General features: G+C 35.8%; 1 protein-coding gene across 8 annotated transcripts in view; it reads left to right on the top strand.

The window, feature by feature from the left end:
- BRCA2 (BRCA2 DNA repair associated) overlaps positions 1 to 25,650 on the top strand; it is a 90,692-nt gene that overhangs the window by 9,805 nt on the left and 55,237 nt on the right. For 4 of the 8 annotated variants that reach the window (XM_032150518.3, XM_032150520.2, XM_058437700.1 and 1 more), the window contains exons 4-13: positions 407 to 515; positions 1,418 to 1,467; positions 1,558 to 1,598; positions 1,811 to 1,925; positions 4,778 to 4,827; positions 6,236 to 6,347; positions 7,601 to 8,716; positions 11,578 to 16,509; positions 18,477 to 18,572; positions 20,736 to 20,805. In XM_032150518.3, coding sequence (XP_032006409.1) covers positions 407 to 515; positions 1,418 to 1,467; positions 1,558 to 1,598; positions 1,811 to 1,925; positions 4,778 to 4,827; positions 6,236 to 6,347; positions 7,601 to 8,716; positions 11,578 to 16,509; positions 18,477 to 18,572; positions 20,736 to 20,805 — 6,691 coding nt within the window. Of the gene's footprint in view, positions 1 to 406; positions 516 to 1,417; positions 1,468 to 1,557; positions 1,599 to 1,810; positions 1,926 to 4,777; positions 4,828 to 6,235; positions 6,348 to 7,600; positions 8,717 to 11,577; positions 16,510 to 18,476; positions 18,573 to 20,735; positions 20,806 to 25,650 lie in introns of those variants that run through there. The other 4 variants (XM_032150519.2, XM_058437698.1, XM_058437697.1 and 1 more) reach the window with 4 other exon arrangements.

The following is a 25,650-nucleotide window of genomic DNA, read 5'->3' as shown; positions in this document are numbered from 1 at the left end:
TTGCCCTTTTCCCAGCTGGAGTACAGTGGCATGATCATAGCTCAAGCTCCTGGGCTCAAGTGATCCTCCCACCTCAGCCTCTCAAGTAGCTGGGACTACAGGCATATCACCACACCCAGCTTTTTCTTTGTAGAGGCAGTCTCACTCTGTTGCTCAGGCAGGTGTTGAACTCCTGCCTCAAGCAATCCTCCCACCTCAGCCTCCCAAAGCCCTTGGATTATAAGCCACTGTGCTCGGGACATCCTTTTTGGAGAGTAATCAGCAAACTGAAAAACCTCTTCTTACAACTCGCTATACATTCTCATTCCCAGTAAAGAGGAGACTTTTTGTTTTTAAACACTTCCAAAGATTGAAAATTTATAATCCAGAGTATATACATTCTCACTGAATTATTGTACTGTTTCAGGAAGGAATGTTCCCAATAGTAGACATAAAAGTCTTCGCACAGTGAAAACTAAAATGGATCAAGCAGACGATGTTTCCTGTCCACTTCTAAATTCTTGTCTTAGTGAAAGGTATGATGAAGCTATTAAAATATTTAAATGAAACATTTTCCTACATATATTTGTTTTATAAAGATGAATCTGATTTTTATGCTAATATTTTGGCTAAGAGCCTGGTGGAAGATCTTACATTTTTAAATAATCTTTTAGGCTGAGTCCTTTAATAGAATAGTTTTTACATTAGAAACATATAAGTTTTTGTTCTTGTGATGTTGAATTGGCTGGTTTTCTGTATATTCTGTGTTTTTTTTAAGTAACAAAAATAACAGTGGTGAAAAACAGTCAGTCCTTGAATTATCAATTTAAAATAAATTGCGTAGTTTTCATCTTTGGAGAGAATATGATTTACTTTACAAATTTTTTTTTTTTTTTTTTTGAGACAGAGTCTCTCTCTGTCACCTAGGCTGGAGTGCAGTGGCGCAATCTCGGCTCACTGCAAGCTCCGCCTCCCGGGTTCATGCCATTCTCCTGCCTCAGCCTCCCAAGTAGCTGAGACTACAGGTACCCGCCACCATGTCCAGCTAATTTTTTGTATTTTTAGTAGAGACGGGGTTTCACTGTGTTAGCCAGGATGGTCTCAATCTCCTGACCTTGTGATCCACCCGCCTCAGCCTCACAGAGTGCTGGGATTACAGGCGTGAACCACTGCGCCCAGCCTAGTTTACAAAATTTTTGAGTTTAAAATATACGGTTTCCAGCAGCTGAAATTTGTGAGTACATATATGTTGGCATTTTAAACCTTGGTGATTACTTAATGCTTCATGAGAGATTTACTTTTTAAAATGTAAAATAAAATATCTAAAAGTAATATTCCAACAATTTATATGAATGAGAATCTTCTTTTAAAAATAAGATAAACTAGTTTTTGCCAGTTTTTTAAAATAACCTAAGGGATTTGCTTTGTTTTATTTTAGTCCTGTTGTTCTACAGTGTACACATGTAACACCACAAAGAGATAAGTCAGGTATGATTAAAAACAATGCTTTTTATTCTTAGAATACTAGAAATGTTAATAAAAATAAAACTTAACAATTTTCCCCTTTTTTACCCCCAGTCGTATGTGGGAGTTTGTTTCATACACCAAAGTTTGTGAAGGTAAATATTCTACCTGGTTTATTTTTATGACTTAGTAATTGAGAATTTGACAATAGCGTTATACCTTTGCCCTGAGATTTACAAATCTGTACCTAGCATTCTGCTTCATATAGGCATTCAGTAAACGATAAGTGAAATAAAGAGTGAATGAAAAAATAATATCCTTAATGATCAGGGCATTTCTATAAAAAAACTATTTTCTTTCCTCCCAGGGTCGTCAGACACCAAAACATATTTCTGAAAGTCTAGGAGCTGAGGTGGATTCTGATATGTCTTGGTCAAGTTCCTTAGCTACACCACCCACCCTTAGTTCTACTGTGCTCATAGGTAATAATAGCAAATGTGTATTTACAAGAAAGAGCAGATGAGGTTGATAATTGTCATCTCTAATACTTCTGTTAAAAAGAAAATATGAAAAGAAAATATTAGATAATGTCTTTGATAAGTGTGTTAGTAATTGACAATAATTTTATTCTATTAAGTGTAGATTGGGATAAATACAAATACATTAAGTGGTAGTCTGTCCACCGTGTCAAGCATTATGTTTTAGTATGATGTGATTAATGTAGAATAGCTCACAAATATTCCTTTACTGGCGCATATAAGCATTTAAGAGGCAGTATTTGGTGTGACTGAATTTTTTTTGCAAATGATTGTGGTAATCGGGGCATTAAAGCAGCATTAAATAAGCTTTTGTTTTCTCTACTTAAATGTGTTCTAAGGTCTGTATTGCCAGTAGTACTGAATTGAGGTCTTAAATTCCACAAGTGTAATTACACAACTATGTGATAAACTGCAAAATTTAATTTATCCATTCATTAAACTGTAAACTCTTTGCAGTCTCACCATAGTTTCTGTTACTAGGATCTAGAAATATTTCCTATTGTAGGCTGGTTGCGGTGGCTCATGCCTGTAATCCCAACACTTTGGGAGGCCAAGAAGGGCAGATCACATGAGGCCAAGAGTTTGAGACCAGCCTGTACAACGTGGTGAAACCCTGTCTCTACTAAAAATACAAAAATTAGCCAGGTGCGGTAGCACACACCTGTAATCCCAGCTGCTTGGGTGCTGAAGCATGGGAATTGCTTGAAACTGGGAGGCAGAGGTTGTAGTGAGCCGAGATTGTGCCACTGCACTCCAGCCTGGGTGACAGGGAGGCTGAGGTGGGAGGATCACGAGGTCAGGAGATCGAGACCATCCTGGCTAACATGGTGAAACCCTGTCTCTACTAAAAATAGAAAAAATTAGTTGGGTGTGGTGGCAGACACCTGTAGTCTCAGCTACTCAGGAGGCTGAGGCAGGAGAATGGCATGAACCTGGGAGGCGGAGCTTGCAGTGATCTGAGATCGTGCCACTGCACTCCAGCCTGGGCGACAGAGCAAGACGCTGTCTCAAAAAAATAAAAATAAAATAAAATAATAAATCCTGTTATAAAACTACTTAAAAATCTGAGTAGCTGAGATTTGGCTAATCATGACTTAGTATTTGAAAAGTTGTGACTTTTTTTTTTTTTTTTTAATTGAGACAAGGTTCTGCTCTGTTGCCCAGGCTGGAGTGCAGTGGCACAGTCGCAGTTCACTGCAGCCTCAACCTCCCAGGCTCAATTAATCTTTCTACCTCTTAGCCTTCCAAGTATCTGGGACTATAGGTACCGTGCCACCAGTGTACTACCAGTCCTGGCTAATTTTTTTTATATTTTTTGTAGAGATGGGTCCCGCCATGTTGCCCCCACTTGTGTCAAATTCCTGGGCTCAAGCAGCCACCACACCCACCTGTGATCATTCTTTTTTATTTTTATGAGATAATGAACATACGAGTTTAAAGAAATGTCTAAATAAATGTGATTGCAGTACAAACAAGTATTTGGAAGTTCATCTAAACAAACACATCACAGTTTATAGGCAAAGCACGAAAGATTGGATAATAATGGGAAAAAACGTAAATATTCACCAACATTCTTTTCTTTTTTTTTTTTTTTTCTTTTTTTTTTTTTTTTTTTGAGGCGGAGTCTCACTCTGTTGCCCAGGCTGGAGTGCAGTGGCACCAACTCGGCTCACAGCAACCTCTGCCTTCTAAGTTCAAGCAATTCTTCTGCCTTAGACTCCCGAGTAGCTGGGATTACAGGCACCCACCACCACGCCTGACTAATTTTTGTATTTTTAGTGGAGAGGTGGTTTCACCAGGTTGGCCAGGGTGGTCTTGAACTACTGACCTCAAGTGATCCGTCCGTCTCAGCCACATTTTTTTTTTCTAAGAAGATACTGGGCCAGATCATTGTTTCTCAAATTGCAGATTATGACCTATTCATAGTTGTGAAACTTATTTTGTGAGTCATGTGTGCTCTTTTTAAATGAAATGAAAGTTCTGAGTACATCACATGTAGTTAGGGTTTAGAAAATAAAAAATACAGTATATCTAGTTAAATTTGGACTTCAGGTAAACAATGAATAATTTTGAGACATACTTAACACTAAAAAAATTCATTGTTTATCTGAAATTCAAATTTAATGAGGTGTCCTGTATTTTATCCAGAAGTCCTGCACACAGTAAAGTTTGTTTTGTAAAACTTTTTTACTTAACCTTTGTGTGCCCATGTGTGTGTGCAGTCATAAAGTGTATGTGTGTGTGTATTTAAAAAACTAGGTTGTACTCAAAGCCCGAGCTTAATTTATTCCCAAACCAGTATTACATTTTGTTTATTCTAGCAAAATGACATTCTGTTTTGATTCCTCTTTAGCTGGGAGTAAGTTAACCCTATTCTGTTGCTTAGATGAAATAATATGGATAAAATCATTTTGAAAAGATGTGTTTAACATACAGTATGCCTTTAGGCTGTAGTATTGTCTAAATGAATGCTAAAGTCTCCAAGCTTTAGCTTTTAAGTCATAACCTCACAACATCATCTGATTTTCCAACTCATTGTGGACAGTATTACCATAAAGTAATGATCACCAAGCCATATCTTACCACCTTGTGAGTAGTACTAAGGAAGTAAGTATAGTTTATTCACTGTGCTAATTGACCTTTCTAATTACTATACTCGAGTACTTGAATCAGTTCATTTTGTTTCAAATGTGTCATGTAATCAAATAGTAGATGTGCTTTTTGATGTCTGACAAAAAATAAAGTTTTTGCATTCTAGTGATAATATACAATACACATAAATTTTTATCTTACAGTTAGAAATGAGGAAGCATCTGAAACTGTATTTCCTCATGATACTACTGCTGTAAGTAAATATGACAAATTGATTAGACTGTTGAAATTGCTAACAATTTTGGAATGCCTTGTTAAATTATTTATCTTACATTTTTAATTTCCTAATCTGTAATTTATCTAAGCCTTTGAGAAAGTCTCTAAACCTGATCCTATATGTGATTTTAACTTCCTGTGAAACTCTGCTGTCTAAGTTACGTATATACAATATATACAGTAGTTCCCTATTCATGGGGTATACATTTCCAATATCCCCCAGTGAATGCTTGAAACCTTAGATAGTACCGAACCCTATATGTATATTAAAAATGTGTAGTATTTATATATATATACCTATAATCTTTTTTCCTATAAGCACATACCCTGTGATAAAGTTTAATTCATAAATTAAGCACAGTAAGAGATTAACAAGAACTAATAATAAAATAGAACAATCATAACAAAGTACTGTAATAAAAGTTATGTGAACATTGTCTCTCTGTCTCAAAATATCTTATTGTTCTGTACTCATGTGGCAGCAGCTTCATCAGCAGATGTGGCCTCTCCAGTAATTTTTATATTTTTCAGTCCAAACCTGTTCTTGAATCTGTGTAACCATCCCTTACTTGCAGTAAATGGCTTGGTGTCATTCATTTCAGGGGATCCCTTGCTGAAGTTTTCGTTTAGGCTTTATGCTTTCTGGCATAATGTGTAGCTGTCAATCAAAACAATTTGTTCATGTTTTCTACCCACAAATGTAATACCTTTTCTATTTCTATGGTGCACTGTGTGGCCATAACTTTTGCAGTTTGAGGTGTGACAGCAAAACCAGCTCATATGTCTGTCTCCTTCACGATCTCACAGATTTGTTCTTACCATAGATTTCACAGTACAATTTTTTTCCTTTCCTTAAGTCGAGAACTTTCACTGTTTCAGTTAAAGGAAGCACTTTATGGCTTCTTTTTGGCATATTTGAATTGCCAGCATCATTATACTTGTGCTTTGGGGCCATTGTTAAGTAAAATAGGGTGACTTGAACACAAGCGCTGTGGTACCACAATAGCCGATCTGATAACCAAAACAACTACTAAGTGACTAATAGGTGGGTACCATATACAGCCTGGATACGCTGGACAAAGGGATGATTCATGTCCCAAGTGGGATGGAGCAAGATGGTGCAAGTTTTTTTTCTCCATTTCCATTTTCCTTTCCTAAGATTTCCACATCCTAATGGTGCAAGATTTCATCACACTACTCAGGATGGCACACAATTTAAAACTTATTAATTGCTTACTTCTGGAATTTTCCATTAAAAATTTTTGGACCTAAGTTGATTGCAGGTAACTGAAATTACCACAAGTGAAACCATGAATAAGGGGGGCTACTACTATATGTGCATTGAGAGCTTTTATACTAGTGATTTTAAACTATAATTTTTACAGAATGTGAAAAGCTATTTTTCTAACCATGATGAAAGTCTGAAGAAAAATGATAGATTTATCCCTTCTGTGACAGACAGTGAAAACACAAATCAAAGAGAAGCTACAAGTCATGGTAAGTCCTCTGTTTAGTTGAACTACACGTTTTTTTGTTGTCGTTTTTTGTTTCTTGTTTTTTTTTTTTTTTTGAGATGGAGTCTTGCTCTGTCACCCGTGATCTCAGTTTACCGCAACCTCTGCCTCCCGTGCTCAAGCAATTCTCCTGCCTCAGCTTCCCAAGTAACTGAGATTACAAGCATGCACCACCACACCCAACTAATTTTTGTATTTTTAGTAGAGATGGCGTTTCACCATGTTGGCCAGGCTGTCTCAAATGGGTGTGAGCCACCGTGCCCAGCCTGAACTACTATTTTTAATTGGCACCATTGAAGGATTGCTGCTCTTTTCTTAAAGAGAAAATACATTACTTTTCCTTTCTTGACTACTGAAGTAGTGTTTTATCTCAAAGTATTGAGAGTAGAAACTAACTTGATGTGCCTGTGGTCCCAGCTACTCAGGAGGCTGAGGTGGGAGAATCGCTTAAGCCCAGGAGGTCAAGGTTGCAGTGAGCTGTGTTTGTGCCACTGCACTCCCACCTGGGCGACAGAGTGAGACCCTGTCTCAATGGAAAAAAAGAGAAACTAATTTGATTTCGATGACAGTATTTAAATACTGTATAAGACAGTACTATTCAATATGTGGTTGTGACACAAAAACAAAGCCTATTGAAAATTTTCAGAACAATAAGATATATAATTAACAAAATCTGAGCTTTTTTTTTCTAATTAGAAAGTAAATGTGGTTTAGATATACCATAGTTTACCTAATCAGGTCATGGAATATTGCATTTTTCTTAGTATGTGTGTATGTCTGTATAACTGTGTAGGATTTGATACCTGTTTTTGTCTGTGTGGTATCATGTACGTATGTATGTGCATATGTAAAATCAGATTTACCCTTGTTATAGCGCCACAAAATTGATTTGGAACATCTGTTTTGATAGGTCTTAGAATATTTAATTGTATATATGGTAAGATTAGGTGAGTTTTAATTGTGTAGAACTGCTAAAGAAAGATTTTTAGGGATTGTTGTATGGATAAAAGGCTTTAGGTTCCTTGGAATCAGGGGAATCAGGCTTTACTAGAAGAACAGGAGAAGGAGTGACTAGCCAAAAAATAAAATGCCAAGTACTCAGAATAACCCTTTAAATACTGACATGCAATATTTAGTATATTCTACATATACTGTTTCTATGAGAAAGGTTGTTATAATAATATAAATTATATGGCTTATAAATTGTTAATGTGCTTCTGTTTTATACTTTAACAGGATTTGGAAAAACATTAGGGAATTCATTTAAAGTAAATAGCTGCAATGACCACATTGGAAAGTCAATGCCAAATGTCCTGGAAGATGAATTATATGAAACAGTTGTAGATACCGCTGAAGAAGATAGTTTTTCATTATGTTTTCCTAAATATAGAACAAGAAATCTGCAAAAAATAAGAACTAGCAAGACTAGGAAAAAAATTTTCCGTGAAGCAAACGCTGATGAATGTGAAAAATCTAAAAACCAAGTGAAAGAAAAATACTCATTTGTATCTGAAGTGCAATCAAATGATACTGATCCATTAGATTCAAATGTAGCAAATCAGAAGACCTTTGAGAGTGGAAGTGACAAAATCTCCAAGGAAGTTGTACCATCTTTGGCCTGTGAATGGTCTCAACTAACCCTTTCAGGTCTAAATGGAACCCAGATGGAGAAAATACCCCTATTGCATATTTCTTCTTGTGACCAAAATATTTCAGAAAAAGACCTATTAGACACAGAGAACGAAAGAAAGAAAGATTTTCTTACTTCAGAGAATTCTTTGCCACATATTTCTAGCCTACCAAAATCAGAGAAGCCATTAAATGAGGAAACAGTGGTAAATAAGAGAGATGAAGAGAAGCATCTTGAATCTCATAGAGACTGCATTCTTGCAGTAAAGCAGGCAATATCTGGAACTTCTCCAGTGGCTTCTTCATTTCAGGGTATCAAAAAGTCTATATTCAGAATAAGAGAATCACCTAAAGAGACTTTCAACGCAAGTTTTTCAGATCATATGACTGATCCAAACTTTAAAAAAGAAACTGAAGCCTCTGAAAGTAGACTGGAAATGCATACTGTTGGCTCACGGAAGGAGGACTCCTTATGTCCAAATTCAATTGATAATGGAAGCTGGCCAGCCACCACCACACAGACTTCTGTAGCTTCGAAGAATGCAGGTTTAATATCCACTTTGAAAAAGAAAACAAATAAGTTTATTTATGCTATACATGATGAAACATCTTATCAAGGAAAAAAAATACCGAAAGACCAAAAACCAGAACTAATTAGCCGTTCAGCCCAATTTGAAGCAAATGCTTTTGAAGCACCACTTACATTTGCAAATGCTGATTCAGGTACCTCTTTTTTTTTTTTTGTAGATAGTACGTATAGTTTTATAGATGATGATTCCTTATGTGTTTTTTTGTGCTTTTTAAAATCTTCATATCTTATATTTAATCTTAGGCATCATCTATGTGCATTATTGTTTAGGTCTTTAATTACCAATGTTTAGAATCAGGTCACTCAAACATGGTAGATAAGTTTGCATAGTTTGTGTATATCCATCACTCTTGAGACCGTTTTATTTTAAGTTCCAGGGTACATGTGCAGGACGTGCAGGTTTGTTACATAGGTAAACGTGTGCCATGTTGGTTTGCTGCACCTGTCAACCCTTCACCTAACTATTAAGCCCAGCATGCATTAGCTATTTTTCTTGATACTCTCCTTCCTCCCACACACCCCCACCTCCTGACAGACCCTAATGTGTGTTGTTCCCCTCCCTGTGTCCGTGTGTTCTCATTGTTCAGCTCCCACTTATGAGTGAGAACATGTGATGTTTAGTTTTCTGTTCCTGCATAGTTTGCTTAGAGTAATGGCTTCCAGTTCCATCTATGTCCCTGCAAAGGACATGATCTTGTTCCTTTTTATGGCTGCATGGTATTCCATGGTGTATAGTTCCACATTTTATTTATCCAGTCTATCACTGATGGGCATTTGGGTTGATTCCATGTCTGTGCTATTGTGAATAGTGCTGCAGTGAATGTACACGTGGATGTATCTTTATAATAGAATGATTTATATTCCTTTGGTTATATACCCAGTAATGGGATTGCTGAGTTAGATGGTATTTTTGGTTCTAGGTCTTTGAGGAATTGTCACACTGTCTTCCACAATGGTTGAACTAATTTACATTCCAGCCAACAACTTGAGACAGTTTTTGATTCATAAACATTCAGAGCTTGGCTAGCTAATTCCTGCTTTAATTTCAAAAGTGTTTATTATATGCAAATTGGACAACTCTATATGTGGTGCTATTTACTATGTATTTTCTCAAAAGCATGTTAAAAAAAAATAAGCTAGATATAGTGGCTCATGCCTGCAATCTTAGCACTTTGGGAGGTTAAGGCAGGAGGATCACTTGTGGTCAGGAGTTTAAGAACACCCTGGGCAACATAGCGAAACCCCATGTCTACAAAAAATTTAAAATACCCAGGCATGGTGGCATGCTTCTGATGTTGTAGCTACTCAGGATGCTCAGACAGGAGGATCACTTGAGCCCAAGTGACTGAGGCTGTAGTGAAACAAAATTGTACCAGTGCACTCCAGCCTGGGCCACAAAATGAGACCTTGTCCCTAAAAAAAAAAAAAAAAAAAAATTTAAATAGAGGAAATACTAGCTAAGTTTAATGTAGGCCAGTTCTAAAATAATGATTTGTTGCTGTTGTTGTTACATAATTTTCTTAAATATTTTAAAGATTGCATACTGTTACTTCTCTGTTTCTGCATCTTCACGGTGTAACTCTGTCCTCTTTGTTGTTGCAACAGTTCACTTAGCAACTAAACTGTATGTTTACAAAGTGATTTTATCTCCCTATGAGGAGGCTTTAGTGAATAGCTCAGTGAATAGTAGAGTTGGTGAGACCAGAGTACAGAACTGAAGTTTGGGTTACATTTTTAGAGGAAAATGTTTGATACTCTGCATATCATAGTTAAAGCCAATGAAAAAGCTAATATACGCCGGGTGCAGTGGCTCACGCCTATAATCCCAGCACTTTGGGAGGCCAAGGCAGGCAGGTCACTTAAGGTCAAGAGTTCAAGACCAGCCTGGCCAACATGGTAAAACCCCATCTCTATTAAAAAAACAAAAATTATCCAGATGTGGTGGCATGTGCCTGTAATCCCAGCCACTCGGGAGGCTAAGGCAGGAGAAATCACTTGAACCTGAGAGATGGAGGTTGCAATGAGCTGAGATCATGCCACTGCACTCCAGCCTGGGTGACAGAATGAGACTCCATCTCAAAAAAAAAAAAAAAAAAAGCTAATACATGTGATCACTGATGAAATGCAATTAAGAACTGGTTAGTAGAAAATTCAGAGGGTCAAGAAATTTAACAGAGCAGTTGAACTCATTTGCCTTTATCATTGAGATTAGATCATCTTTCAGGCTGTTAGTATATGGACCCTGTTTTTAAAAATTGTGGTTTGGTTTTTTTCAATGTGAAAGAATTAACGAAATTGTTACTTTTCTAATTCTTTCTCTATGCCTTGCTTTTCTGTTCACACCAGTATTAAAAGCCATGAAATTTTTTCAATTTTATTTTCCAATAAAAATTACTTTGAGTTTTTTTTTTATGGTAGCTAGCTACTTCCTTGACGTAGATACTAATTTTGATTGAGTTGATAACTATTATTAAAAAAACAACTTAGGTCTAATTTATCTTGAGCTAAAAAATGTAATAACTGAAAAATAGAGCATATTTAGGATTCTTTCTGCTTTAAATTTGACATTCAGTTATTTTCATGTAATTTGTGAACACTACCTTTTAATTAATTTATTTATTTTTATTTTTTAGAGACTGTCTCATTCTGTTACCTAGTCTGGAGTGCACTAATGTGATCTCAGCTCACCGTAGCCTCAACCTCCTGGGCTCAAGCAGTCCTTGCACCGCACCCTCCTGAGTAGCTGGCACCACAGGCATACACCACCACACCCAGCTAATTTTTATTTTTCGTAGAGTCATGGTCTCACTATGTTGCCCAGGCTAGTCTCGAACTCCTGGGCTCAAGCAGTCTTCCTGCCTCAGCCTCCCAAAAGTGCTGAGATTACAGGCATGAGCCACTGTGCCCAAACACTAGCTTTTTAACTTAGTGAAAAATATTTAGTGAATGTGATTGATGGTACTTTAATTTTGTCACTTTGTGTTTTTATGTTTAGGTTTATTGCATTCTTCTGTCAAAAGAAGCTGTTCACAGAATGATTCTGAAGAACCAACTTTGTCCTTAACCAGCTCTTTTGGGACAATTCTGAGGAAATGTTCTAGAAATGAAACATGTTGTTCTAATAATACAATAATCTCTCAGGATCTTGATTATAAAGAAGCAAAATGTAATAAGGAAAAACTACAGTTATTTATTACTCCAGAAGCTGATTCTCTGTCATGCCTGCAGGAAGGACAGTGTGAAAATGATCCAAAAAGCAAAAAAGTTTCAGATATAAAAGAAGAGATCTTGGCTACAGCATGTCACCCAGTACAACATTCAAAAATGGAATATAGTGATACTGACTTTCAATCCCAGAAAAGTCTTTTATATGACCATGAAAATGCCAGCATTCTTATTTTAACTCCTACTGCCAAGGATGTTCTGTCAAACCTAGTCATGATTTCTAGAGGCAAAGAATCATACAAAATGTCAGACAAGCTCAAAGGTAACAATTATGAAACTGAAGTTGAATTAACCAAAAATATTCCCATGGAAAAGAATCAAGATGTATGTGCTTTAAATGAAAATTCTAAAAATGTTGAGCTGTTGCCACCTGAAAAATACATAAGAGTAGCATCACCTTCAAGAAAGGTACAATTCAACCAAAACACAAATCTAAGAGTAATCCAAAAAGATCAAGAAGAAACTACTTTAATTTCAAAAATAACTGTCAATCCAGACTCTGAAGAACATTTCTCAGACAATGAGAATAATTTTGTCTTCCAGGTAGCTAATGAAAGGAGTAATCTTGCTTTAGGAAATACTAAGGAACTTCATGAAACAGACTTGACTTGTGTAAACGAACCCATTTTCAAGAACTCTACCGTGGTTTTATATGCAGACATAGGTGATAAACAAGCAACCCAAGTGTCAACTAAAAAAGATTTGGTTTATGATTTTGCGGAGGAGAACGAAAACAGCGTAAAGCAGCATCTAAAAATGACTCTAGGTCAAGATTTAAAATCGGACATCTTGAATATAGATAAAATACCAGACAAAAATAATGATTACATGGACAAATGGGCAGGACTCTTGGGTCCAATTTCAAATCACAGTTTTGGAGGTAGCTTCAGAACAGCTTCAAATAAGGAAATCAAGCTCTCTGAACGTAACATTAAGAAGAGCAAAATGTTCTTCAAAGATATTGAAGAACAATATCCTACTAGTTTAGCTTGTGTTGAAATTGTAAATACCTTGGCATTAGATAATCAAAAGGAACTGAGCAAGCCTCAGTCAATTAATACTGTATCTGCACATTTACAGAGTAGTGTAGTTTCTGATTGTAAAAATAGTCATATAACCCCTCGGATGTTATTTTCAAAGCAGGATTTTAATTCAAACCATAATTTAACACCTAGCCAAAAGGCAGAAATTACAGAACTTTCTACTATGTTAGAAGAATCAGGAAGTCAGTTTGAATTTACTCAGTTTAGAAAACCAAGCTACATATTGCAGAAGAATACATTTGAAGTGCCTGAAAACCAGATGACTATCTTAAATACCACTTCTGAGGAATGCAGAGATGCTGATCTTCATGTCATAATGAATGCCCCATCGATTGGTCAGGTAGACAGCAGCAAGCAATTTGAAGGTACAGTTGGAATTAAACAAAAGTTTGCTGGCTTGTTGAAAAATGACTGTAACAAAAGTGCTTCTGGTTATTTAACAGGTGAAAATGAAGTGGAGTTTAGGGGCTTTTATTCTGCTCATGGCTCAAAACTGAATGTTTCTACTGAAGCTCTGCAAAAAGCTGTGAAACTGTTTAGTGATATTGAGAATATTAGTGAGGAAACTTCTGCAGAAGTAGATCCAATAAGTTTATCTTCAAGTAAATGTCATGATTCTGTTGTTTCAGTGTTTAAGATAGAAAATCATAATGATAAAACTGTAAGTGAAAAAAATAATAAAAGCCAACTGATATTACAAAATAATATTGAAATGACTACTGGCACTTTTGTTGAAGAAATTACTGAAAATTACAAGAGAAATACTGAAAATGAAGATAACAAATATACTGTTGCCAGTAGAAATTCTCATAACTTAGAATTTGATGGCAGTGATTCAGGTAAAAATGATACTGTTTGTATTCATAAAGATGAAATGGACTTGCCATTTACTGATCAGCACAACATATGTCTTAAATTATCTGACCAGTTTATGAAGGAGGGAAACACTCAGATTAAAGAAGGTTTGTCAGATTTAACTTTTTTGGAAGTTGTGAAAGCTCAAGAAACATGTCATGGTAATACTTCAAATAAAGAACAGTTAACTGCTACTAAAACAGAGCAAAATATAAAAGATTTTGAGACTTTTGATAAATCTTTTCAGACTGCAAGTGGGAAAAATATTAGTGTCACCAAACAGTCATTTAATAAAATTGTAAATTTCTTTAATCAGAAACCAGAAGAATTGCATAACTTTTCTTTAAATTCTGAATTATATTCTGACATAAGAAAGAACAAAATGGACATTCTAAGTCATGAGGAAACAGACATAGTTAAAAACAAAATACTGAAAGAAAGTGTCCCAGGTGGTACTGGAAATCAACTAGTGACCTTCCAGGAACAACCCGAACGTGATGAAAAGATCAAAGAACCTACTCTGTTGGGTTTTCATACAGCTAGTGGAAAAAAAGTTAAAATTGCAAAGGAATCTTTGGATAAAGTGAAAAATCTTTTTGATGAAAAAGAGCAAGGTACTAGTGAAATCACCAGTTTTAGCCATCAATGGGCAAAGACCCTAAAGTACAGAGAGGCCTGTAAAGACCTTGAATTAGCATGTGAGACAATTGAGATCACAACTGCCCCAAAGTGTAAAGAAATGCAGAATTCTCTCAATGATAAAAACCTTGTTTCTATTGAGACTGTGGTGCCACCTAAGCTCTTAAGTGATAATTTATGTAGCCAAACTGAAAATCTCAAAACATCAAAAAGTATCTTTTTGAAAGTTAAAGTACATGAAAATGTAGAAAAAGAAACAGCAAAAAGTCCTGCAGCTTGTTACACAAATCAGTCCCCTTATTCAGTCATTGAAAATTCAGCCTTAGCTTTTTACACAAGTTGTAGTAGAAAAACTTCTGTGAGTCAGACTTCATTACTTGAAGCAAAAAAATGGCTTAGAGAAGGAATATTTGATAGTCAACCAGAAAGAATAAATACTGCAGATTATGTAGGAAATTCATTGTATGAAAATAATTCAAACAATACTGTAGCTGAAAATGACAAAAATCATCTCTCCGAAAAACAAGATACTTATTTAAGTAACAGTAGCATGTCTAACAGCTATTCCTACCATTCTGATGAGGTATATAATGATTCGGGATATCTCTCAAAAAATAAACTTGATTCTGGTATTGAGCCAGTATTGAAGAATGTTGAAGACCAAAAAAACACTAGTTTTTCCAAAGTAATATCCAATGTAAAAGATGCAAATGCATACCCGCAAACTCTAAATGAAGATATTTGTGTTGAGGAACTTGTGACTAGCTCTTCACCCTGCAAAAATAAAAATGCAGCCATTAAATTATCCATATCTAATAGTAATAATTTTGAGGTAGAGCCACCTGCATTTAGTACAGCCAGTGGCAAAATCATTTGTGTTTCACATGAAACAATTAAAAAAGTGAAAGAGATATTTACAGACAGTTTCAGTAAAGTAATTAAGGAAAACAATGAGAATAAATCAAAAATTTGCCAAACGAAAATTGTGGCAGGTTGTTACGATGATTGTATGGATGATTCAGAGGATATTTTTCATAACTCTCTAGATAATGATGAATGTAGCATGCATTCACATAAGGTTTTTGCTGACATTCAAAGTGAAGAAATTTTACAACATAACCAAAATATGTGTGAACTGGAGAAAGTTTCTAAAATATCACCTTGTGATGTTAGTTTGGAAACTTCAGATATATGTAAATGTAGTATAGGGAAGCTTCCTAAGTCAGTCTCATCTACAAATACTTGTGGGATTTTTAGCACAGGAAGCGGAAAATCGATCCAGGTATCAGATGCTTCATTACAAAAAGCAAGACAAGTGTTTTCTGAAATAGAAGATAGTACCAAGCAAGTCTTTTCCAAAGTATTGCTTAAAAGTAACGAACATTCAGACCAGCTCACAAGAGAAGAAAATACTGCTATACATACTCCAAAACATTTAATATCATCCCAAAAAGGCTTTTCATATAATGTGGTAAATTCATCTGCTTTCTCTGGATTTAGTACAGCAAGTGGAAGGCAAGTTTCCATTTCAGAAAGTTCCTTACGCAAAGTTAAGGGAATGTTAGAGGAATTTGATTTAATCAGAACTGAGCATAGTCTTCACTATTCACCTACATCTAGACAAAATGTATCAAAAATACTTCCTTGTGTTGATAAGAGAACCCCAGAGCACTGTGTAAACTCAGAAATGGAAAAAACCTGCAGTAAAGAATTTAAATTATCAAATAACTTTAATGTTGAAGGTGGTTCTTCAGAAAATAATCACTCTATTAAAGTGTCTCCATATCTCTCTCAATTTAAACAAGACAAACAACAGTTGGTATCAGGAGCCAAAGTCTCACTTGTTGAGAACATACATGTTTTGGGAAAAGAACAGGCTTCACCTGAAAACGTAAAAATGGAAATTGGTAAAACTGAAACTTTTTCTGATGTTCCTGTGAAAACAAATACAGAAGTTTATTCTACTTACTCCAAAGATCCAGAAAACTACTTTGAAACAGAAGCAGTAGAAATTGCTAAAGCTTTTATGGAAGATGATGAACTGACAGATTCTGAACTGCCAAGTCATGCCACACATTCTCTTTTTACATGTCCCAAAAATGAGGAAATGGTTTTGTCAAATTCAAGAATTGGAAAAAGAAGAGGAGAGGCCCTTATCTCAGTGGGTAAGTGTTCATTTTTACCTTTTGTGTTGCCAATCACTATTTTTAAAGTGTTTATTCAGTAGACTTGGTATGCTAACAATTAAGTGTGTTATAAACTAATTATGTCTTTTCAGCCATTTTTGTATAGTTAGTTTGGGGGAGTATGGTTTGATATACAGATACACAGATTAAATATCTGTATACAGATGCGATATCTCTGAATCTGTATACCAGGAAATCATGTTTTAAGGGTCTCAATGTATTTCAAAAGATTATTAGTATAATAATTGAGAAATTACTGTTAAAAAGTTTAAGTTTCTCTAGAAAATTTGAAACTCTTTTAACCTGCATAATACTAACTTAAATGTTTTCATATACATAGCAAGTTCAGATTCTGACTTATATGAACTTTAAAAGTTGGTTTCTGGTTATACCATTTACTGGGTAATATATACTACTTAGTTATACTACTTACATAGCTTCTGTTTCCTTATCTATAAAATGCATGATCCATAAAATCCTTATCTATAAAATCCATGAGGGCTGGGCGTGGTCGCTCACGCCTGTAATCCCAGCACTTTGGGAAGCCAAGGTTGGTGGATCACCTGAGGTCAGGAGTTTGAGACCAGCCTGACCAACATGGTGAAACCCTGTCTTTACTAAGAATACAAAAAATTAGCCAAGCGTGGTGGTGTGCACCTGTAATCCCAACTACTCCAGAAGCTGAGGCAGGAGAATCACCTGAACCTGGGAGGCAGGGGTTGCAGTGAGCCGAGATCACACAACTGCTCTCCAGCCTGGGCAACAGAGCGAGACTGTCTCAAAAAAAAAAAAAAAAAAAAAAAAGTGTATTTAAAGCACTTAGCAGTGAACTTGACACATAGTAGGCAGAGAGCATTCAGTAAGTGTTGGCTTGCTCCCTTTTTTTCATTTAGGAAGTGATCTAAAAACAGTATTGTTAGTAAATAGTATCTTGATCTTAATGTTATGTGGACTATTCTAACTTCCCTTTTAAATGTATATATATCTAACAACTTAGTTCAACTACAGTGATGTGTCATTTGACAGGGATACATGTTTGAGAAATACATTGTTAGATTTCATCACTGTGGGAACATCATAGAGTACACTTACACAAACCTAGGTGGTATAGCCTACTACACACCTAGGCTATATAGTATAGCTTATTGCTCCTAGGCCGCAAACCTATACAGCATGTTACTGTCCTGAATACTGTAGGCAATTGTAACACAATGGCACTGTTAAACAATTAAAGGTCACTGTTAAACAATTAAACAACTTTTATAATAATCTAACACCTGCTAAAGCCTTGCATGGACATTTTTATTTATTAAATTATACAAATTTATTCCCTGTAATAAAGCATCAAAAAGCAAAGTACCTGTTATCATATATTATCTCAGCATGACATGGAAATGCCTACCTTGAATTATGGTTTAATCTTACCCTCTTAGCCTCTGTAGAATTTTTAAATAAGAATTGTTTCTATTACTAGTACTTTAATGTAATTTGGTTATTTTAAAAAGCCTCTTAACTGTAATTCAAGGACCTACATAATAAATTCCTCCTTCAGTTAATGTCTGCCCCCGTGCCGAAAAAAAAAAAAAAGAAAAAGAAAAAGAGTTTATTTGAAGAAATTTTGTTAGGCCTTATTGCCAGTAAACCTAGAGTTATATTCAGTGTCAGTTTTTCAAAAAGTAGCTTATCTGTGGTATCTGGTAGCATCTGTTTATCCCTAGACCCTATTAAATAGTGGTGTTTTAAAGTGGTCAAAACAGAACAAAAATGTAATTGACATTGAAAACTGACCCTTCTCTTTCAAAGATTAGGTCACTATTTGTTCTATGTATTTTTGTTTAACATTTAAAGAGTCAATACTTGAGCTTTAAAAAAATGGACTATAGGCTTTTGAGAAATAAAACTGGTATTATTTGCTTTAAAAACATATATGAAATATTTCTTTTTAGGAGAACCCCCAATCAAAAGAAACTTGTTAAATGAATTTGACAGGATAATAAAAAATCAAGAAAAATCCTTAAAGGCTTCAAAAAGCACTCCAGATGGTAAAATTTGCTTTTTACTTATATCTTTTCTCCCTCTGTAGGTATGGTATATAATATTCTGACCTCAGGTGATCCACCTGCCTCAGCCTCTCAAAGTGCTGGGATTACAGACATGAGCCTCTGTGCCCAATCAAGGACCTCTTTATACTCTTAAAAATTACTGAGGACCTAAAACAGCATTTGTTTATGTGGAATATATCTATTGATATTTCCATATTAGAAATGTAAATTGATTAATGTTAAAATTTGTAATATTATGCATTGGTCATTTAGAAGATATGAGTTCACTGAGTTATGCGGATCTTCCGAAAGTTGACAATTTTATTATGCATTGTTAAACAATCACTTTCATTGATGCCATTACTGATCAGAAAAGTTTAAGTAGTAGAAAGCTGTCAAGCTTACAGAGCCAGATACAAGCTTCCCAAAAATGCTGATTTTCATCTAAAAGCTTGAATTTTTCCCCTGGCAGTAAGTATTGTCACTTATTTTTCTTCTAGTTGACAAGCTTATTTTCATTCATTTTTGAAAAGATGTCTGCCAAATACCCGTATGAATAGCTATAGTTTGTTGGTTATTCTTTCAAGTAAAAGGTATTTCATGAAAAAATAGCTAGTACAGCTCACAACTCAATCATTTAAGTGTGTTTTCTTGAGAAACGCACTGAAGTATGCAAGCATAATACACCAACAGTACAAATATCAACAGTGAAAAGGACATACATAACATCTTACTGATAAGACAGTTTTGACAGCTTGGATTCCCTAAAATGGTTGTAGGTACCTCACAGTCAGGATTCCACTGATCATTTCTTGAGAATCATTGTCCTATAGTATATACATAATAATCTAAATTTACAATATCAGTATTAACTACTGACAATAAAACTACTAAGGAAAATATAAGAACTGTTTGCAGTTTTTGTCCTTAGAGTATATAGGTTGAGTATCCCTATCTGAAATGCTTGGGACCAGGACTATTTCAGATTTCAGATTTTTTCAGATTTTGAAATGCTTGCATATACAATACATAATGAGATATCTGGGGATAGGACTCAAGTCTAAACACGAAATTTATTTAAGTTTCATAAACACCTTATACATATAACTTAAATGTAATTTTATACAATATTTTAAATAATTTTTGCATAAGACAAGTTAAACTGTGACACGTCACATGAGGTCAGATGTGGAATTTTCTACTGGCCTCATGTTGGCACTCAAAAAGTTTAAGATTTGTGACCATTTTGGATTTTCAGATTAGGGATACTCAACCCATATATTATTAAGAATGTGTAGTCAAAATACTGTGTTCAAATGTCACTCAAAATAATTCTTCTGGATGTGGTTACCAATTTGATAATTAGGTTACATTGCTTTTTTTCCATTTGTTTTCAATTTTAGGATTTGTCTAATTTTACATTTGAATAAATAAAACATTACATAGTTCATTCATCAGAACTACAAAAAGGTATACTTAGAGTTTTTATTCACCCACCTCTTGCTTACTGTAGGTAATCTTTTTTAGTGTTTTTTTTTTTTTTCAGGATTCTTTTTAATAAAAATAAGCAAATACATGTATATACTCATTACCTTTCTTGCTCAAAAGATACAATATATACACCATTTTGCACCTTATTGGTTGTTGTTTACTTAAGAATTATTTGGAGATGACTCCTTAATGAGTATATAGAGATCTTCCTCATTCTTTTTTATAGTTACATAGTAGTTGATCATCTGGCTGTATCAGTGTTTCCTAGCTTATTTAACCAGTTTCCAACTAGTGGACTTATTGAAGATTTAATTAGGTACCAGTTACATACTGAGAATGAACAGTATCTAAAGCTTAGGTTTTAAAGCTTCATAAGATTAAATTTTAAATTTGGTATTTGCGTCAGAAATTAGCTAACACCTTTGAGTTATGATGGTTAACATAAACTTATATACTGATTTCTGTTGTATGCTTGTACTGTGAGTTATGTGGTGCATAGTCATCATCAACTTGTGAATCAATAATTTATTTTCATAGTTATCATTGAGCATCCATTACATTCACTGAAAATTTTAAAGCCTGTAATTGTCTCAAATTTTTTGTGTATTTACAGTAACATGGATATTCTCTTAGATTTTAACTAATATGTAATATAAAATAATTGTTTCCTAGGCACAATAAAAGATCGAAGATTGTTTATGCATCATGTTTCTTTAGAGCCGATTACCTGTGTACCCTTTTGGTAAGACATGTTTAAATTTTTCTAAATTCTAATACAGTATGAGAAAAGTCTCATTTTTATAAATGAACATTTCTAAAAATAATGACACTAATATGAAGAAGTTAACACTTCCCGTTTTATAAAATTTATAAAATACTTTGGTAGTATTTTATAGTGCTGTTCATATCATTATTTTACTTTCTAATTTTATGACAGCTTTGTAAAGTAGACAGATTTTATTCTGATTTAATGGATGAAGTACTAAGGTTGAGAGGAATTAAGGAAATTGCTCGAAATCAGTTAACAAAAAGATTGCAGATATTAAAAATATCTTTTTATCTCTCCTCTCTAAACCCTTCGAAAAGTACTAAGATAATTTTTTTAATGTATAATTCCCAAGGACAATGATCAGAAGAAACAACAACAAAAGTTTGCAAGCCAAAAACATGAAGGATTTAGTAAGCATGAGAAAGCTAAAACCTGACAGTAGAGCAAACAGAGACACTTTCCCCTAAAAAACCTGAAAAAGATTCAAATTGGCAGCAACAGGTACTTCTGAAGGTGAAGCAGAAAATAGGAAGATTAGTTGAAATTCTTTTTAAGAAACATCTATATTTCCTCCCCCAGTGCAAATAGGCAGTTATCCTTCTTCCGCCAGGAAATCAGAAGTTTGTTCTTGAAAAAGATGAATTGAGAGGATTCTGAATTGAAGGTGGGCTGGAGGGAGAGGACACCAGGCACAACTGGGGGAAAGATACTAAAATGAAAGATCAGATACAAATCTGTATGTCAAGCAGTGAGACCTAGCTCCTTCCCACACTTGGTTCCCAAATGCAGGCCCTCTAGGCATGAGACTGGAAGATTTTTTTTTTTCTAGGGAATATGCCAGACCCAATAGAAAAGACCAAAAAATACTGACAGTTGAGGATACTCAGATGAAACAGTATAGCCAGTCATCAGACCAGGAAGCTAACTGTTGACATGCACAGAGCTTCCAGGAAGCTACTTAGTGCTTCACTTTTAAATAAGAAAAGATAGTCAAAGATAACTAGTCATTGGAAGAAAGCTACTATGAAACATAGTCACCAAAGTATAAAATCCATAGCAGAAAGGAACCTAGAGGAAATAGACTATGAAAACTTCATAAAAACCTACTAATATTCTCAGGTAAGAAAAGAAAATAGCCATAAAATAAGAACAAGTTGCTATAAAAAGCTCTTAGAAATTAAAAATATGATAGCACAAATAAATTAACTCAGTAGAAATAATGGAAGATAAGAATCATGAAAGTTCCCAGAATACAGAATAAAGTGAAAAAAGGTATGAAAAGTCAATTCTGTGGATCTATCATCTGAAAATACAGAGTTTGAGAAGGAAGGCACAGAAGAGAAATGAAGAAAGAAATTTTAAAATAAATACATAATTTTAAAAGTTTTGCTAGTACTGAAGGACATGAGTTTCCTTAAAAGGGCCCACCGAGTGAGCACACAAGTAAAAATGACCCACAGTAAGGCACATCCTTGTGAATTTTTAGAATAATAGAGGCAGACAGGAAGCTTAAATTCATTAGAGGACCAAGAAGTTAGGTTTCAAGTCATAATAATATGAATTCTCTTATTATCAACAATGGAATCTAGAGGACTGTAGATCTTATATAATACAGAGCAGTGCCTTCAAAATACTGAGAGAAAATGATTTCCAACCTAGAATCTGAATTAAGTGTGAGGGTAGACATTTTTCAGATATGAAGTACTAAAAGATCTCTCATGTGCTTTTCTCAGGAAACTAACCAAAACAAATGTGTAAACCAAGGAGGAGGAAGGTATAGGACTTAAGAAACGAGAATTCAACATAGAAGAGAGGCAAAGGGAGCTCTCAGGATGATATTGAAGGGAGATCCCAGAGTAGCTGTGTTGCTAAGTCTAGAAAGGCAGCTAGACTGCTTTGGAACTGAAGAAGACAAGAGACTTTGGAAGAGTTTGCCTTCAAGATAAAAATAAAGCAGTACCTGCATGTTTTAATGTATTAGGAAACTTCTTAGTAAAAATGGTGAATTGAGGCCAGGCACGGTGGCTCACGCCTGTAATCCAGCACATTGGGAGGCTGAGGTGGGTAGATCACTTGAGGCCAGGACTTCGAGACCAGCCTGGCCAACATGGTAAAATCCCGTCTCTACTGGAAATACAAAAATTAGCCAGGCGTGGTGTCACAGGCCTGTAATCCCAGCTACTCCGGAGGCTGAGGCACAAGAACCGCTTGAACCTTTGAGGTGGAGCTTGCGGTAAGATTGCACCACTGCACTTCAGCCTGGGTGACAGAGTGAGACTCTGTCTCAAAAAAAAAAAAAAAAAAAAAAAGATGGTGAATTGAACATACTCATCTCCTTTCTTTGCCTTCCAAACTTTTACCAAAACATCATTGAAGAAACTTACACACACAAACAAACAAGGAAAATAGGAAATAACAAAGTAACTAAATTTCTCAAAGCATGCAGAAGGAAACTGAATGAAAGCTGGTGGTGGGGACAGCAGAGAACCAATGATTTTACACTCAGGTCTCAAAAGCCCAGGAATTGGTGGCTTCATTTCTTATCTTTAGAATTGGGCGGTGCAGAAGGAGGGAGCCAAAATGGGATAAGTTGAAATTATGTTTAAGAAGCAATACTCGCTGGGTATGGTGGCTCACGTGGAGGCTGAGGCGGGTGAATCACCTGAGGTCAGGAATTCGAGACCAGCCTGGCCAACATGGTGAAACCCCATCTCTGTTAAAAATGCCAAAATTAGCTGGGCATGGTAGCATGCCCCTGTAATACCAGCTACTCAGGAGGCTGAGGTGGGAGAACTGCTTGAACCTAGGAGGTGGAGGCTGCAGTGAGCGAAGATTGTGCCACTGCACTCCAGCCTGGACGACACAGCAAGACCCCATATCAAAAAAAAAAAAAAAAAAAAAAAGCAGCAGCATCAATACTTGTGAAGCTGGGCAACTGTCTCCTGCCCGCTCTATGAAAAGAACCAGAGGCTTATTCTCCAGAGAGGATACAGTAGAGGGTTAACACACTAGGCACAGTTGAAGGCAGGAGCAACTACTTGAAAGCAAGAAGTAGTCAATATATGCATATTGAATGTTGGGATCTCCCCTCACCAAGCCCTTTTCCACCACTCAGCTTCCAGAATATAGACAGCTAAGTTTTCACTATTGGAAGTTTCCATTTAATCAAGCTACTGTGTAGCTTGCAGTCAACAAGTTCTATCTTTGTACCAAGTGCTTCAAAACAGCCTTTTGGTCCCTCACTCTTAACTGTAAACAAACATCCAAAGATTATGAGACACCAGAAAAAGCAAAAATAAAATAACCAAAAAACACATTAATGAAAACAACTTAGAAGAAACATTCAAGGAGAAGAAAAAATGTTTTTTTAAAAACTATAATTTGTGAACAGAATGAAAAGAGGTTTATATATATAGCTAAGAGTTTAGATGTGAATAAACAATAAGTACATAGAAAATAAGCAGATTTTAAAAATTGCCTCAAGAGAAAGCAAAAGTTGTAAAGGAAATATACTATTTATATACTATCTATTAATGGCCGGGTGTGGTGACTCAACGCCTGTAATCCCAGCACTTTGGGAGGCCGACGTGGGTGGATCACAAGGTCAGGAGATCGAGACCATCCTGGCTAACACGGTAAAACCCCATCTCTACTAAAAATACAAAACAAAATTAGCCAGGCATGGTGGCGGGCACCTGTAGTCCCACCTACTCGGGAGGCTGAGGCAGGAGAATGGTGTGAACCTGGGAGGCGGAGCTTGCAGTGAGCCAAGATTGCACCACTGCACTCCAGCCCGGGCGACAGAGCGAGACTCCGTCTGGAAAAAAAAATAAAATAAAATAAAAAAATAAAATATACTACCTATTAATACTACATATACTTTATACTGACAGCTGTAATGTAAATGTTGAACATTGATAGTGAGAGGTGAAGCTGGCTGGGCTTCTGGGTCGAGTGGGGACTTAGAGAACTTTTCTGTCTAGCTAAAGGCTTGGAAACACACCAATTAGCACTCTGTGTCTAGCTAAAGGTTTGTAAGCGCACCAATCAGCGCTCTGTGTCTAGCTAAAGGTTTGTAAACGCACCAATCAGCATTCTGTAAAATAGACCAATCAGCAGGACATGGGCAGGGCCAAATAAGGGAATAAAAGCTTGCCACCTGAGCCAGCCCCAGCAGCCGCTGGGCTCCCTTTCCACGCCGTGGAAGCTTTGTTCTTTCACTCTTTGCTATAAATCTTGCTGCTGCTCACTCTTTAGGTCCGCACTACCTTTATGAGCTGTAACACCGCGAAGGTCTGCGGCTTCACTCCTGAAGTCAGCGAGACCACGAACCCACTAGGAAGAAGAAACAATCCTGTATGCGCCATCTTTAAGAGCTGTAACACTCACTGGGAGGGTCTGCAGCTTTGCTCCTGAAGTCAGCAAGACCACGAACCCACCAGAAAGAACAAATTCTGTACACATCTGAACAGCAGAAAGAACAAACTTGGGACACACCATCTTTAAGAACTGTAACACTCACCGTGAGGGTCCGCAGCTTCATTCTTGAAGTCAGCAAGACGAAGAACCCACCAGAAGGAACCAATTCTGGACAGAGTAGAATCAAATACATAATTTAGGAAGATGAAAGGCAAGAGTATGTGTGTAGTAGGGTAGAAGTATGTTGACAGAGCTGAATCTTCATTTTCTGTAGGGGTACTTCAAGAGAAAAAGTCAAGAAGAAACATGTCACTTAGACATATAAATATGATAAAATCATCTAAAATTGTTTAGTTGCAAAATTTTTTCTAGCTGATAAATTTTTAAGCCTAAAAATAT

Source organism: Hylobates moloch, unplaced genomic scaffold (assembly GCF_009828535.3).
Source record: "Hylobates moloch isolate HMO894 unplaced genomic scaffold, HMol_V3 SCAFFOLD_4, whole genome shotgun sequence".
Classification (NCBI taxonomy): domain Eukaryota; kingdom Metazoa; phylum Chordata; class Mammalia; order Primates; family Hylobatidae; genus Hylobates; species Hylobates moloch.
The sequence above is the reverse complement of the archived record's forward strand: the minus strand, read 5'-3'. Positions and strand labels throughout refer to the sequence as shown.